This window comes from Caloenas nicobarica, chromosome 2, assembly GCF_036013445.1.
Source record: "Caloenas nicobarica isolate bCalNic1 chromosome 2, bCalNic1.hap1, whole genome shotgun sequence".
In the NCBI taxonomy this organism is placed as follows: domain Eukaryota; kingdom Metazoa; phylum Chordata; class Aves; order Columbiformes; family Columbidae; genus Caloenas; species Caloenas nicobarica.
In genome coordinates this window covers 139,607,299-139,624,238 of record NC_088246.1, presented here as the reverse complement: position 1 = coordinate 139,624,238, position 16,940 = coordinate 139,607,299, and the positions used below count along the sequence as shown (strand labels likewise).

The window sequence follows — 16,940 nt, the reverse complement described above, 5'->3', positions numbered from 1 at the left end:
TTCTTTATCTTCTTTTTGCATCATTTTCATTAAATATGCTTTTCTACTCTAGGAAAACAAGATTATAAGAAAACCAGGCCTATGTTAAGAGCTACAAGATTAAAAGCAGAGGCCAAGAAAACTGCACTAGGCGTAAAGGTAGAGATCTCTTTGATAGCTTATACCACCTTTGTGTATATGTTGTTTCTTTTCCCCATAGATGTACTGTGTGAATATTGATTTCTGAGAGATATTGTTCATGACATTTCAAAATCTAAGTGGAATGCCAGAATCTAAAATATTTATGATGGATTGCTTTTACTTAACCATAAAATAACTAGAATAGTTGAAATGCCATAACATTTTAAGTAGTCCATGTCTTTGTTATGATGCATACTTACTTTAAAGTCAATAAAGTACTGTATGCTTAGATAATTGATCTTTTCAGGGAGCCTCTCTACACACAGAACAAATGCTTTAATGATTTTGTATAGTTATAAAAATTACAATAAGCATCTTCCTTCTTCCTCTTCCTATCCTACACCCAGGAGTAATTTAAAGACTGTATTTGTTAAGTGTTGTAAATTCTCAGCATTATTGTCTCAGTCCATCCTTGTGTACTACCTCTGACTTGGAAACAGGCAGCTTAACTAACAGCAAAACACATGGAAAGGTACTGAACTTTATTTTTGGAAATGTCCCTTTTTCAGGCAAGTATGAAGTATAATAATGACTAGTTGATCACAGCTGTGAGTATGAGCAAGGAGGGCAATTAGGAATATTTCGTGTGATCTACTACCCAGTGTGTCCTGAAAATGGGATTTATATGAATGCGCGTTATTTAAGTTGCATCCCGTATTTTTCCCTCAGACTTATTTTGAATCAAATTGATACACAATTATCTTAGCAGCAAGGGTAAAAACCAAGAAAAATTAAAAAGTGGATCAAATACGTGGGTATTCTAGTGAAACAAACTTCAGAAATGTTAAAAGAAGAACATATTCTTGTTTCTGGCAGATGAGAAATCAATTTTTTCAAGTTATAGCTTGTAGCAAATGCCAAGGTATTACTACCAAGCTGTAACAGCTGTTGAGCTGCCAGATGATGTATTTGGTTGTCTTCCAGAATTTGCTATTATAATCACGAAACAGTGCTTTCTTTTTGCTCCTGATTGCTGATCTCGATCAAGCATTACCGTGCAATGCAGTATGTTTTCATAACATAATCTCTTCAGTTAGTGCTGTGTGTCAGGTTTTAATGAGAAAAAGTAGATTGCCTTTTTTGTTTAAAGGATAGATTATTAACCTTTTTGAGTTCAATGTTTTTTCCTTCCTTTCTTATTAAATTTTACTTTTTCTTTTCATTTTACTTTCAATGACATGACCTTTTAAAAGTGATGTTCTACTTGGAGACTTTTACTGTACAGCCTAATTCTTTTAAAATGTGCAAGGTTTTTTGTGTGTCTTTCACAAGTGAGAAAAATATGAACCTTGGTCCTTAAAGGCTTTTTTTTTCTCCTTTTTTTCTTAAGTAGTTCTTACTTAAAAATGAGGGACAATAGGAAAGCATGTGTGTAATCATATGTATAATGAATAATCAAGTATTATTGAGTAAAGAAATCAAGAACTGTTTATTTTGTACAAATATGGAATGTTGTAGTAGACCTGCTGAGTTCTAAGAATGAGTTTTGCCATCAAGGTGCACACGTGCTGTCCGGGTCATACGATTATGTGTTTCTGGAATCCTGCTAGCTGCAGTGTGCAATGCCTTGGGTTTGCAATTCTGCCACTACATTTAAAAACAAGAGAGAAAGATATTCTTTAAAATATTGTCTTACTGCTGTAACGTTTTTTGTATACCTGGGCCTTAAAATACGACCCTGAATCATCCCTAAACAGATCACAGTCGTTTGCCTTGCTTCCTAGTAGCTGAGAAAAGCTGACAGGGCTAAAGCAAAAGAGAACGTAACTTGGCACCTTTCCCTCCGGGGAAATGCTTGTGGGGGAAGGAAATCAGGGCATTTGTGTGCATTCTTCTCACTGAGCCTGCATAATGCCAACAACCTCAGGCTTACTAAATGGTACAATACTTCCACCAGAATATGGGCAATCCCTGCAGAATAAAGCTCTGCACTTCTCCTGGCAGAGCCTGCAGCGCTCAGCGTGGAAGCGAGGCAGATTTAATGTCTCGGGATAAACCTCAGGGACAGCTTCTCTGTCCCTGTTGTGAGACCTCATAACCTCTCCCCTTCTCTCAGGCAGGGCTTGATTTGCCTCAGTCTGTTGTTAAGTTCCTCCAGCAGTCCAAGAGCAATCTCCTTACATTCATTTTCCACACTGATCCCAGATACTTCTCTGTTGTCTTCTGGATAAAGTTTTGAAATAAATGCTTCTTGGAGTCTCCTGCAGAGTGTTAAACTGCTCCTCATGTCGATGGCTGTCAGAAGAGGCAGCGGAGTTGTTCTGCCATCATGTTATGATGAATGTTCATGAAACTATTTTGAGGCTTAAGTGTGCATTCCTTTAAGTGTTTCCTAACATTCAGAGCTTTTGAGTGTCCCTGAGCTCTTCCTTGGGGAAGGCATCGCCACAATTGTCGCTTCATATTAGCAAAGTTTTCTGATGGTGGTAAGTGACATGATTCACCTTCCAAAGGCTGGGATCTCAGTCTTTTTATGTGATGTAGGCCACAATTCTGTGCTGTGACAGTTGATTGCCTTCAATCTGCGTTAAGGAAAAAGAAAAAAAAAAAAGTGGTGTAATTACAGTGCAGTGTAATAAGTAGGCAGCACTTTAAAAAGAAAGGTCCAAGGTCTTGTAAATCTCTAAGAAAACACATACAAGTGTGTATTTACCATATATTTTATTTGTTTATCCAGGTTTCAGTACATGATACAGTGTGCAGTGTTTCACAATATATTAACATTTTCCCATAAAAAGATAAGTTGCAGTAAATAAATAGAGAAAGGATATCTTTATCATGCACATGGAAGTACAAGCTCTCTCGGAAAGAGGAATATTTTTATAATTCTATGAAATACCTAACACAATAAATACCATCCTTCCATTTAAAACAGTAGGATTTTTAGTGCCCATTGATACCTCTAGAGTTTTTTTACGCTAGTGTCCTGAAGAGCTCATATTTGTGCCTGTAAAGTAAGATTTCATGTAGTATTTAGAAGAAAAAGAGGACTGGAAAATAGTGAAAGGATTTTTGTCCTTAACTTCTATGAAGATAATGAAATTCCACTGTTGTGTGTTTTACCGTGAGAGCTGACAACCTTTGCTTAAAAAAAAAGGCCCCATAAATGACATAAAACTTTTCAGAACCAATCCCCTGGAGATCCTTCACATTTCATCGCTGGCATACTAATTAGCTTGTCTTGTCAAACTTTGATTGCCTTGTCATTTTAATGCAAGGTTTAAAGTAACAAAGTTCCTTTCAGTCACTGCCATTTAGTACTTTTTAATTTCCCCAATGAGACATTTTATCCCTATTGATAATGTCAGAGAAGCAGCTAAGCGCTAATAACTATCAAAAGTTAGTTCAAGCAGGGTGACCATGCTAGTATCTGGTGTACAATATTTGCTCTTTAAATATGTTTAAAAATTAAATACTGTAGCAGAACTATCTTGCTGGCTCTGTTTGTATGTGTGACACTAATGCAAACAGTGCCAAAATATATGGTGTCTCTTAGAAAATCAGGACCCCTGTCTTGAGAAACAACTCAGAGAGAAAACAGTATGTCTCCTAGTGTTTGGATAAAATAAAATTCTTTGTAACAGAACCAAAAAGAGACCCTCTGAACCTTCTCTGCAGCGTTGTTTTGTTGTCCTCTGAGAGCTCATGCTGGTGGAAGCCCACCTGCTCGTCCCTTACCAGGTGGAGCAGCAAGCGGTCTACACCGTCAGTGCTAACTCTGCTCTCCGTAGGTGAGGAAGAGGTGGCAGCAGAAGGGTGACAAGCAGAAAATGGTTCGAGGAATGTGGAAGCTTGGCCCCAGATAGCTGGGGATTGGTATGCAGAGGCCGAAAGTAAAGGGAGTTCTCAGTGAGCGATATTTTCACAGGCTTCAAGAATGAATCCATGGTCCGTGGGATAGATGCCGAAGTTTTCTCTCTTGTTGAAAGGCAGACACAAATCTGAACAGTAGTATTTTACAACCACTTGCAAAGACATAATCGGCTGCAGAATACCACTCCACAGAGAATTATTAGCAATGTAGTACATCGACTGAGCTAAGGAAAAAATGTTTCCTAAAAAAGTGAGAGCCTACTGTGTGTCATTTTTTTGCCTATCTACTTACTCTATTGTGTAGCTAGCTAGCTCCCTATTAAGAGTTTACCTCATCTGGTAAAAGTTATGTATGAATAGATGACAAGACAGTCCTAGTGTATTTTGGCAAAGGGTATTCTCTGATTTCATGCTGTTTGTAATCTGTTAAATTAGTGAACTACCTTTGCCAAGATAATTTGGGAATATAGTTTCATAGCTTTGCAGAAATTAAGGCCACAGGGGACTATTAGATCATTTGATCTGGCCTTCTATATGTTACAGATCATAAAATTTCATCTAAATAATTTCTAGGAAGTCGAAGCACTTTATAACAGCCAAAATACTGGGTCTTCAAAGCAGCTTATATGCCTCACAGAAAGAGCAGGGAAGCTTAATGTGCCACCAGTGAACAAAGTGTGATATTCCCAGTGGTCCCAGTAGCCAGACTTTGGTCCCCGGCCTTGAAATGGAGGGGAGTGGAAAAAATCCGTGCAAATAGAAAAACAAAATCAGATTGCTCCTATCTGACCCTGGCCTGACCTGTACACGTAAGTACAGTAATCATGGTGGTTTGAGCATATGAAGAAGATGCACCAAGCAGGAGCTTAGGAGGATTTTCTGTATCATTTCAGAGCAGCAGTGCATCTTTCTCAGGCGTTGGTCTCTGCTTGTGACTGATCTTTAACACTTCAAAGGATAGTTGACAGCAACAAAACTTCAAATCCCACAAATGAAATTAATGCAATTGGAGGAAAATTTCCTGAAAAAGAAGGAAACTTTATTTGCTCCTTTATAGAAAAGTCTGAAGCACTGAAGCTTGAGGTGTCATTACATGAAACAATCTGCTACTTCAGGGGTTGGGAATACAGCAGTGACCATGTGAATAATCCCAGTCTTCCTAGGGCCCTGAAGGAGGGGAGCAGTCTGGAGGGCTGAGGTCGCCAACCCCAAGGCTGGCAGTCAGGACCTCCTCTTCACACAAGCCGTAGTTGAAGTATTCTTCTCAATAGCTACATAAAAACGTACTTTTTTGAGAGATCTGGCCATAAAAGCCTCACAGCTATAGAAGTGCTGCTGCCCTTTTTTTTTTTTTTCTTTCCCCATGAGGTAACTGGAATGTTCAGTCATTCTTGCTCCTAGGAAATGGCATCTTATTTTAAGACTGAGCTTATCTAACCACAGCTGGACCTTGAGAGGTTCTGGTAAACAAGATAGAAGGACCCCACACTGTGAAGCGCCTCACTTAAATACAGGTGTATGACATATATAGTTATATGCTGTAACCAAACTGCCTCTCATTCTTCTCTATGACAAAATAAATACCAGTCATCTCCCTACTGGAAATCCCTCTGCCTTTGCACATCCAGAGATCACACCGAGGGAGTGTGATCTTAAATCCAAAGACCTTGTTAGAGTCACAGTTTTTAAAAAGAGAGTCCTACACTTTGTAAGTACTATCTACATCTTTGATACCTCTCTGTATTATCTTGCATTTAGCTATATTAAAATGAATCCTATTGCTTTGTGGCCATATAGCCAGGCCTTTTAGATGACTCTGTATTACTGCCTTGTTCTCATTATTTCAGTCAATAATGATCTTTGTTCCATCTGAATTTTTTACAATCAAAAATTTGTAACATCACAATTACAGTTAAAAGTGAATAACTTACTTTTGTTACCGTGTGTTAGATGTAGAATATCCTTCATCAAGGAAGTAAACATCCATTTTTAAATATGATTTTGTTGAAACTCTAAAAAATTGTTACAGTGAATGTTCAGATAAAGTCTTCCAGTTAGAAATTATATGGGATAAAAAAGTTCATTGTCAAGTCTGTGTATGTTTGTTTTATTTCTACGTGTATCCTTGGTCAGCATGATTTTCTTTTAATCTCTTTTCAGAAATAGCTAGGGATAGTTTAGCATTTCAAAGACAGCAATTTCTGGTACTCTTTTACCTAATTTTAAGCTGGTTTCAGATGAAAAAAAGTATGATCCTCTGTGGAGGACAATAATAAATATGTAAAAAATCTGAAATTCCCTGAAAGTGTGATATTTCTCTAAATGTGTAGGACATGATGCTGCCATACACAATGTCTAAATTTGTGTTATTGTAGCCAACATTTTTTCCTCACCCCTATTTTTTCATCTCCTGATTAATCTTGTTTAGATCCAGCTCTGCAATGTGCTCCATCAGGGTGAATCTGAGGACATTATCCAAGTATTTTGGCATGAGAGACATAAAACTGACAAAAAATGATAGGAGAATGAAGTCAACGTTATGCTGTAATGGCATGTGTTTCCTTTATGGAAAAGTTTCTGAAAAACTTAACCAAGCTGAAATCAGTAGGGTTCTACAGACATTATTCTAAATATAAGATAATGTAACAAAAAATTCTGCTCCTTTTAAAGGCTTCTTTGACTGTACTTTGGGATTTGAGAATAGGGGTGTTATTTCCTAGTGTTCTGTACCATGTTATAAAAGGGGAAAAAAAAAAAGAGAAAAAGCCCTGTGATCATTTTTAGTTTATTTCTATAGGACTTTTTCTATATTGGTTAATTATTCATGGTGAAATCCTCTGAGTAAATGGATTTCGCAAAGGGATGATGGGGATGATCTATAAAGTGCAAGAGAAAGGGAGCTATATATGCCGAGCGGGGAGTATTTTAACATTTCATTTCTATGCATGGCTTAAAATACAAATAGCAAAGCCTGATAAGTATAAAGCAAATTAAAATGACAATATATACTGTTGTTGCAAAGACAGTGCAGTGGTGTAGCATCTCATTTGCTATTTACATTGCAAAATTTATGTTTATAAAAGTTCATAAACTGAATGCAATTCTTAAGAGACAGCACATCCCTAGCTGAGAGCCAGGTGTCCTTTGTTAGGCTGTTTATTTTAGATTTTTGTTACTCTGCCACCTTCAGTAACTCAAAATTAAGGTTCTTGCATAATTCTCAAACCTGGAATATCAATAAGGCTTTTCATTCCTAGGGTTAATAAAAACTGATCCATCCACCCAGTTCCTAATGCCTGTGTAAAGAAAGGAGTGTTGTTATCTCAGCGGTATTCACTGTAAAACTTGGGCACAGGAATTAAAGAACTACTCCTGTCAAAGCAGTTACTGGGCAATCTGAGAGTAATAATAAAGATTTTCCCAGTTCCACTTCCCAGAAAGCAAAACCTTAACGCAAAAGTTACCCAAAATTTTGCTGCTGCTACCGCAGAGTTTCATAAGAGAGACTGGGAAGAAGGGAAAGGTGAAAGTATTGTATAGCAGAAAGTGTGACAAGCGTCGCATCCAAACAAGGGAAAAAACTTTTTAATACCGGAATGAATTTGCTCTCTGTGTCAAGTGTGAATGGTGCCTGCATTGTACGGTTTTGTTGTCCACTCTCCTGAGCAGATGGAGCTTGCAGTTGTATGTCACTTGTTTATTACATCCTCTTAAGATTAGTAGCTGTGTGGCCAGATGGGTCTGGGAGCACAGCTGTGGATACAAGGAAATAAATGAAACCTGTCTGATGCTGCCATGCCCTTTTGTGAGATACTGACGTGTTGCAACTGCAACAAAGCAAAAATCACTTTCCTTTAATATATTAGTGAATTAGATGTAGTTTTTTTTTTTAATCAAATCATGTGAAATCAGCAGGTTGAGGTTCAAGGGATGATACAGTTCTAAGAGGAAAATGGAGTGGAAATCTGTAGCAAACAGCCTCAGCAAATTTACAGGAGCAATTTTAATGTGGTAAAATAAATTGAAAGTACATCTCAATTAATCATCTATATAAAATGTAAAGCAAAGGTTTCTATAGAACAAAGACTCCTGTAGAGCATACGCCAACTAGGCAATAGTATTTCAAAGTTTGTTAGATGACATATGTTGAATTATTGATCCAACATTCTGATAAACTATATAATGCATTCATGTAAATGCAAATGAAATGCTGTTCTATAGAAGAATGCCAGATTATGGGCTAGACTTTAAAAATGAAGCTTACACAGTTTTAACTCCTTCATGGCAGTGGACACAGTAAGTTGGTCACAAAGCCACCGTGAAGCTAGAGATACTGGATGCAGTGTAGGTCTCCACACCTGAGCTATCATCTCCACTCCCTTTATACTCCAAGGGGAGAAATAGGCATTTTGGGGAGAATTTACCTGACCTCTTTTAGAGGACACAATGGATCTTACAGCAAAGGGGGTCAGATTCTCTCCTTGGACAGTAAAGGGTGGCTGCTTGTCTAGGTGAGGTCTAGACATCTCCTTTCAGTCCCACTGGCAGAGCAGATTGGATGTAGCATCTTCTGTACCAATTCAGATCAGTTGCTACAAACTCATTGAACTATTTTTCTGCTCTCCTGTTAAATATGCAGGTGAAGTGTTCTGATGCAGATGGTTTGTAGCTTAACAGGAAGCTGAGATTCGGAGGGGAGGTTGTTGCTTCTTTTTGTAGTGGTAAAACGGTTTTGGGGATTACAAACTAACCTGTTGCTTTTGAGCACCTCAGTGTATGATTTTAAAAATGCATCCTGATGATAAGGAATGAAGCAGTGTATATTATCAGCTGTGGAAGTGACACTTGTTGTGAGCTGAAGAAACATAAGGGTTTTTCTCAAATTTATTTTTCTTCTTTCATTTTGGTAAGATGAGAGTCAACACTACAGGAAATGTGCTATGCTTTCCAGGAAAATAAAAACTTTAAAATGTGAAATACTGTGACTTTGAAAGAAGTAGTGTTATAAAGAGGATGATCATACTGTGATTTATTGTATCTGAGGTCTAAAGTCGGAGCTTAAGAGAGTCCAGCCTTAAGATAGAATATGATGATAGGCAATCACATAATGAGTATGACGTGTCGTACAAAAACATTTTTCTGCTTCTGAAAGCTGCTATAAATCATGTATACTTTGGAAGACTCTTTTATGTTAATTAAGGAAGATGCAGCAAGTTGCAGTATTTTATGGGAAGAGAGGCAAGTGCAAGTGCAAATCGTTGTGCTTTTTGCCTTATTGGAGAGAGGAAGGAAGAAAAGTTTCATCCAATTCTGAAGGATTTTGTAGCTCCATATTGTAATGCATGCCAGGAGGTTGGGAGGTAGAGGTAGCAATTTTCATTGACTTCCACCATACTGTGTTTGCTTCATTAAAAAATTACAAATTTGTTGGCAAAAAGCAGTAACATATTGCTAGAAAACATCAAAATTCACAGTGTAAATTCATAACTTAAATTTGTGTTCAAAACTGTGGTTTGTGAATTCTGTCTTTTCTTTTAAAAAAGAAGGAATAGCATAATAAAAGTGCATAAAGCTCCTATTTCTAGGTCAGACCAAAGATTTTTAAGCCAAATATCCTATCTCTGAGAGTATATCAGACTCACCAAAATATTTATTAAGTAAATGGATTTTATAGCATTCCGAAATGGTAATCACAGGGAATAAATTATGCAATTATACATATCTGATGCTACTTTAATGTGCATTATAAAAGTTAAATAATATTTATTCTTGATTTATTTGAAAATATGGTACTTTTTCTAACAGTTTTTTTGTTTGTTTTGTTTTTTCTCTTATTTCTACAGGAAGTTGCTCTCGTCCTTGCAGCTATACTGGTATTTTTGTTGGCTTTCTATGCTTTCTTTTATCTTAACATTTCCAATGAAGTTGACCTCGATCTGGATCCAGATGAAAACTAGCAGATGCAATGAATCTATCATCAAGATTTCTTCAGCTTGAAAAAGACTACATAGGAACACACAGTCCCTTCACTGTGAGACAGTAAATGATGCCATTTCTTGCAGTCTAAATTCATAAGAAAGTTTTGCAATTCATCAGTCACTTTTACATTCCAGATCTCCAAAACAGAAGAACAACACTTGTGCCTGGCAAGTGTACTTGGTTAATGCCAAAGCCAGGAGCAGCAGTACAACACATGAAGTTTATTGTTTAGTTTATTGTTTACATTATTTTTTTCTCAGGCAGAGAACTTTGATGTCAAAAAACAGGTGCTGTTATTATCATGGGTATTGATGCTGACTTCACTGGAGGAGAGTCTGCCTTGACTGAATTTAGGAATCAAAGCTTCCTAATAGCCAAATTAGTTTCCTTTTCCTTTCCCAAAAGAAAGCAGAAATACCAAATAAAAAGTCTTTTCTTGATTTGTATTTAAAATCTATCAAAAACCCCTCATCCTTTCTCTCCCTTTTTATCTTTCTTGTGCATGTGTGCACACGCACAAAGATGGAAGAAATTGTAGGAAAAAAATATCTTTTTAGAAGCAGTCTGTCACCTCCTATATGGACTTGATTTTATGTCATCCCAGATTCTGTGTGCCCATATATCTGCAGTAATCTTTTTCATTCTTTTGCCAACTGTTCAGCACACATGTGTTCTGTCAGAAATGGCACCTGGATGACAGAAGCTCTAACATTCGCATATGCCTCTGAAACACAGTTCTTTGCCTCCTGTGCTGTCTGAACTAGTGTAAATAGAAAGTTCAGTCGATGTTCGTTTTAATTAGTGTATTACTCTATTATTAATGTAAAGTCAAAATTGTATTTTAATTATACTCTTCCTGCTGGTCGTGGTATCAACTTGCTCTACCTGTTAGGGGGATGTTGTAAAAAAATTACTTTCCCATTATACAATCATTTTAATCATCAAACTAATGTAAGAAGTTGTAAGTATTAAGCAATCTTTTTCTATTCATGCGTACCAGTAATTGGGAAAATCTTGGCTCCATGACATCCTTCAGTTCTTGCAAGGTACCTTTCAGCATATGCGCTGTAGATAACGTTTCTGATCCCTTTGATAACACCAAGCCACTTGAAGAAGTTGGGATGACAAAGCAGCTGCAGGAGGCTGTAAAATTCTGGCTTTATCCTGTTCTACTTTGGCTTTGGCATATTGCTGAGCTTTTGGTTGTAAAGGTTCGGTTTTGATCCTTTTACAAATGTGGCCAGTCTTTCTCTACTTTGGATTCACTTTAATACTGAGAAGAGTGTAGAGCCATTGGTGCTGAATGGGTCAAGAGAGTTAGGCAGACTGGCTTCCTGAAAAGTTATAATACTGAAATTATATTAGCAAATTAGCTTGGCTTTATCTTTGATACCAATTTCAGGGCTGAATGTTAGGTTTAGTTGCAACTGAGATGTTTACTGACTAGTTCCATAAATGCCTGACTAAAATTTCATATAGTGATTTTGTAGACAAAGAGATACAAATCATAGCAAATATTATAATGGAAAATGTATTTATTTTAAATTGACACAGTCCCATTATCACCACTTAAGGAACTTAGATCAATACAGTTAATATTTAAACCATATAGTAACTATGACCATATACACTATGAGTCTCTAAGGATCCACTTCTTATCTGTCATACTTTTCATTCACTTTATGCAATGCAAAACAACTCCTCTAGAAATTCAGAGTACAAGTCTTCCAAGAAAAATATGAAAGAGAAGCATAAACATGTAAGTGCAAATATTTCTCATTTTCTACTTTTGACTGTTACAGACACAAAATGCTAACATTTAGGCATTCATATGACTTATAGTCCATTAATACTTGTACACATGACCAAATGCCTAGCAACATGTTGCCTTTATAGTGAAGCATTATCTGACACATGGCCCGACTTTCTGTGGAGAGAAAAGCATATCACAAGCTGTCTCCTTGGATGTGACATGCCTTTCACTTCAGCAGTGCCACACCACATGTCACAGAAGCTGCAGACCTCTCCCGTTGCTTTGCATGAGCAATTTTCTTGCTCCATGAAATGCTGGAAGGATTTCTTTCTCAATGTCTGCATGTAGCGCACTGAGTGATGTGTGGTCTGAGAAAGATGCGTAGTTATCCCCTCCATGCAGGTTGTCTCATAACCTGCTTTCTCAATCTGTTACATTAAAAAGCAAGCTATTCTTACTGTCAAATTTATGAACTCAACATTCCTAGAACAGGAAGATTGCATTTCCCATAATTATGGCTCTCAAACAAAATCCAAAGCATGTATAAGCGTGACTGAAACAGCCTCCTGAATTTGTGGCTTATGGGTCCATATTGCCCACAAGTGTCACAGTTTCAAGTTTGTCTGTTGGCTTCATTTAAGTTAGGACTTTCCATTTGCATGAAAGATATTATCATGTAACAGGAAAATTTCCTTTTGCTTAGATAAACTGGATGTTCAGTGCATATAGAAATACATGGTAAATATTGCAGTAAATACACTTTTTCTTTTATCAGTACAATAACTTCTAATGGGACTATGTCAATAGTTTTTTAAAGCTAAAAGCTCCCAATTTTCCTCAAATTATTCACCCTTGGCTTTCTAAAAGGCACAAGCACAACTCTATTAGCAATGAGGTCTGATTCTGACTTTACTAATTTATTATTTCCCTGAGTTCACTGAATTTACAACTGATTTACTCCAAGGGGAAATCAGAATCCAACTTGAAGTTATTTCTGCTTTCTGGAGCGCTACATTGTCCATGCCTGATGTTTTAAGGTAGAGGCTAATTTTAATCTTGCAAACATGTGGCTTATTTTGCCCTTATTATATCTGAGATTGGGTTTTGGACCACCAATCTTTGTATGAGTTGCTCAGTGTCTATTTTAGCAATAAATGTATTTTTACTATTTTTATGCTCTTATTAATGTCAGATGTGTCACACTGAGTGATATATACATTTGAAAGGAGATTAAAGCAATGTAAGCAGCACAATGTTCAAATGTGAGCAGTGATACTCACCAGTTTTAGAAAATCTGGATTATTCTAGGCAGTTCTAGCCCCATATTAAAACTAAGTGTAACCTTTGAATATTACAATACTTTGAATACAATAAAGAAGAGAACTTCCCTTGATATCCTACCCAACACCAATAGAGCAGATCTCTTTCTGCAGACAAAGTTGTTCTGTGTAGCTCCCATCAACTTCAGTCAGATTTACTTTAGGCTAAAAGTAATATTTTTACGCAGTTGTTTCAAAGAAAGATTGCTGATCAAACAATTTACACAGCAAAGCTTTCTTAATGGCACAGGTTTTTTCAAGGGTATTAATCTCTGGGGAAAGGGTAGACTATAGTATTGCTGTTGCTATCTGCTTGTGGAGTAAACTGAATTTCTTTCTAGCAGAGGTTGTTGAGGAGATGCCTGTACCAGGTCCTCATGCTCTGGGTGGGAGTGGATGTCCCATCTAGAATAGTCTCTGTCTAGGAACGTACACCAGTCTTCCAGCAGTGATTTTGCTCAGTAAATCTTTCCTCAGCACTTTTCCTTTTCCGTTTGATCCTGCAAAAGCAGAACCAGCATGTAGACCATCTCAGGACAGGAGCCTCAATCTAGTAGTTTTACTAGAGCTGCTAGTGAACATTGCCAAGGAAAGGCTTTAACTCTGTTTCCTAGAGTCCATAAACATATTTTACTGGAAGCTTAGGAGGCATGTTAAGCATTTCCCTAATGGACCCTAGAGATACATTTAAACTTTTCTTGAAGAATACTTTATTTAAAGTTTGCTGTTGCATATCATATAGACATCATGCGCTTCAGGAGCTGTCATAGCTCCTTCCATGCATCAGACCAGCTGTAGCAGGGACAACAGGTAGGCTGCGAGATTGTGCCGCAACACGTAACTGCCAACATACACAACATGAGCAAACTCATCTGGTTAGGTGTCATCAAGAGCAGTTGACCTAACAAGTTGTGTTTTAAAACAAATAGTTTTTAAACAACCCTACTAAACGAAGGCACAGTGAAAGTCCTACAAAACCACTTGTCCCATTTCCCTGAAAACTGCCATCATGGAAAAAGCTTATCTGCTGACTTAGAGCCAAGTTTTGAATGCTGCCCTTTCAGGGAAGAAAATGTTGCTATCACCTCCCAGTAGAGTGGTGATTCATTTTGCTTTGATACAGGATTGTGCCTGTAAGGCACAACTGTGCCAGCTGGTGAAGGTCGAATGCATCCAGGACAATTCTCAGTCAAGGGCTGTACTTGAAATGCAGACTAGGCAAGTTGGAGCGCGGACAAACAGGATACTACAGATCTTGATCGCGTTTCAAGTTTTACTTACAGTAGCACAATAATTACTGGTGCTTATGACTAAGAAAATAACAATATGGCACATCAATAAGACAGCAGAAATGTGATGCTGGAACTGCTTCTTAAAAGATTTTGTAGTGGATTATGCTTGCACTTTGGGAAATGAATCCATGAGATGAATAAACTGGCAAAGATTGTCTGTGATCTTATGCTTACAATATTTTTTCCTAAAAGAGCCGACAGAGATATTTTGCAACACTTTTCCCTTTCCTCTTAGTTTGCTGTAATACGTTCTTGTGTAGATGTATTTCTACACTTTTCCAAGAATGGAAAAATATTTTTGTAGTTCATCAATGCATTTAATTGTCAGAATCCTCTAGTCTTTCTTTTGTACTTCCTTAATCACAACCAAATTGGTGGGGAGACAGCCAAAATGTTAGGTACCAGTGTCTCTCAAGCAGATGTCACACCATTATTTTTTAACTCGTTTAAATGAATAAACATGTTAAACTGTGAAGTATTACATTTTAGATTTTTTTCATTAAAAAAAAATTGGACAATCTGTTTACTGTCCTTAATTGAGACAACAATCCTGGTAGTTGCCAGTTTTGGCAGTTGTAATGATGAACTATAAATATTGGGACAAATCAACTAACTGGTGATTGTGAAGGATAGTTCAAGTAGAAGCTTCATTCTGCATGAATACTTTTTTCAGTGCTATAATTTTTTCTAACTTCTATAATTGTTATACTGGTTTTGCATGTTAAAACCACAAATAAATACATGACTAGTCAAACAGTGGGCTTGACTCTGTTATCTTATTCTGAATCACTGAAAAAGCAGATAAAAGCTGACAGTCCTGCAGCACAGTTCGTGCCTTGTCCAAATTCTTCCTAAAAGTTGTTTGTTCAGGTCAGTTATAAATGTGAGCTGTGAAGAGCTTTGTTTTGCTGAACCTTGAAAAAACTGAGCAGCATATAGATCTTTGGAGTTTGCCATTTTACAAAGAGTGTGGAGTTCAGTGACAAACCGGTCATTCTCCTATTGCAGTTCCTCTGTGAACGAGAGTGAAAGAAAACCGAAAAAAATGGCCAGTACTTCCAGAAGACACCCACCTGGTAACTCACTGTGTTGCTCAAGAAGAAGAGGGTGGAAGGAAAGCTAATTCTGGTATCAAATCAGAGCTGCCTCAACTTCTTACTTTTCATGTGGAAAAAAAAAAAAAAAAGGGGCCAAGAGGAAAGAAATATGTCTGAAGTGAAGCAGCTTCTCACTGGATTAATCCTTCATTTATTTACGGAAGGAATAAATGGAGTTTGGGGTATTTACATAAAGCATAAGCCAGGTTAATTTCTGTTGCCTTTAGGTAAAGTATGTCACATTATGCCAAGCTAGAGTAGCTTCGTGAGTCTGTTATTGAGTTAAATGTAAAGGTATTGATACAGGCAATGTCCCCTTTTCTCTAGAGACACCTTCTTCTGATACTTCTCTGATACTATCAGCAGAGAGGAGGGAGAGGGAGAGAAAAGTGGGGAGCCCTTTTGCTGATTCTGCACTCCTAAAGCACCACCCCTGCCCAGTGGGGAGCTGCTGGTGTTTAGAGTAGAACTGTGGTCCTGGATTGCTTTGGACAGGCTACAAAAAAGAACAGAGCAGAGTTCAACCTACAGGGTGAGTCTCCTACCATCAATGGTGCCTGATTTGTTACCACAAATAAATAGAAGCTGAGATGTGCAGGCTTTTTACTTTTATTTATTAGGTTCTCAGGGAGGTGCCAGAAAAATCGTCTTTTGTTGTCCTTTCAAAACTTGTTTCTGTGTAGTTGTTTCCCTTAGTGTCTGTGGGACTGCTTTCCAGTCAAAGAATGCCAGGCTCATGCCTACTGCTTTTGGTAGGAAAGCTGCAGACATTCTCCTTTTGCAAGGGGGGTCTGGGGAGTGACCTGCCATCCCCCTGCCCTCACCTGGCTGAAGCTGGAGAGGCCTCCTGCAGCTCTGACTCTGTAATACAGTAAGACTTGCTCTGGTTTGGGAAGGACAGCAAATTCGGAATTCAGGGCGGTTTTATTTAGCCTTTCCTGCCTGAGGAGCCTTCAGAGCAGCCCACACGGTGAAAGTCAGGTTTTTACTTGCTTCCTTTTTGACAGCTTCCTTCAGCTTCTCTTTTAAATAAAGACGAGCTAAGGTGCTATGGTTGTCTACTTAAGCAAGGCATTTTAACAACGGTACCATAGGTTCTCACTGCCCTAATGAGCTCATGACCGTTCCTTCTTAAGAGGCAGACAATCATATTTGTGGTTACCTGTTCAGTAATCATAGCCATTCTCAAGCTGCTCTTCTCAGGCAGTACTTCACCTTTGTGCCACCTTGTCTCTGCTGCTCCAGTAATAACAGGATGTGCTGAACACAGAAGAGAGTAGAGCAACTTCTTCATATCATTACCCACACCACAAGTTCATTTAAAGTTAGCCAATTTATGTGGGGTAATTTTTCCCAGTGCACTATATAGATCTTTTGTTTTGAAGAGCAGCCCTTTAAAACCTGCTCTGTTCTTGTGAATGCTGTTTGGTAGTCTTTGCCCATATACATGAAGGCTTGTGAGTTCACATTAAAATAAGACAAGTTATAAACATGATTGTGTTATTCA

At 37.7% G+C, this 16,940-nt stretch overlaps 1 protein-coding gene across 1 annotated transcript in view; it reads left to right on the top strand.

Annotated features, from left to right (window-relative positions):
- TRIQK (triple QxxK/R motif containing) overlaps positions 1-15,004 on the top strand; it is a 64,047-nt gene extending 49,043 nt beyond the window's left edge. The window contains exons 3-4 of the mRNA XM_065628731.1: positions 53-138; positions 9,837-15,004. Of these exons, the coding sequence (XP_065484803.1) occupies positions 53-138; positions 9,837-9,950 (200 nt within the window). The 3' untranslated portion in view covers positions 9,951-15,004. The remainder of the gene's footprint in view (positions 1-52; positions 139-9,836) is intronic.
- The last annotated feature ends 1,936 nt before the right edge of the window (positions 15,005-16,940 follow it).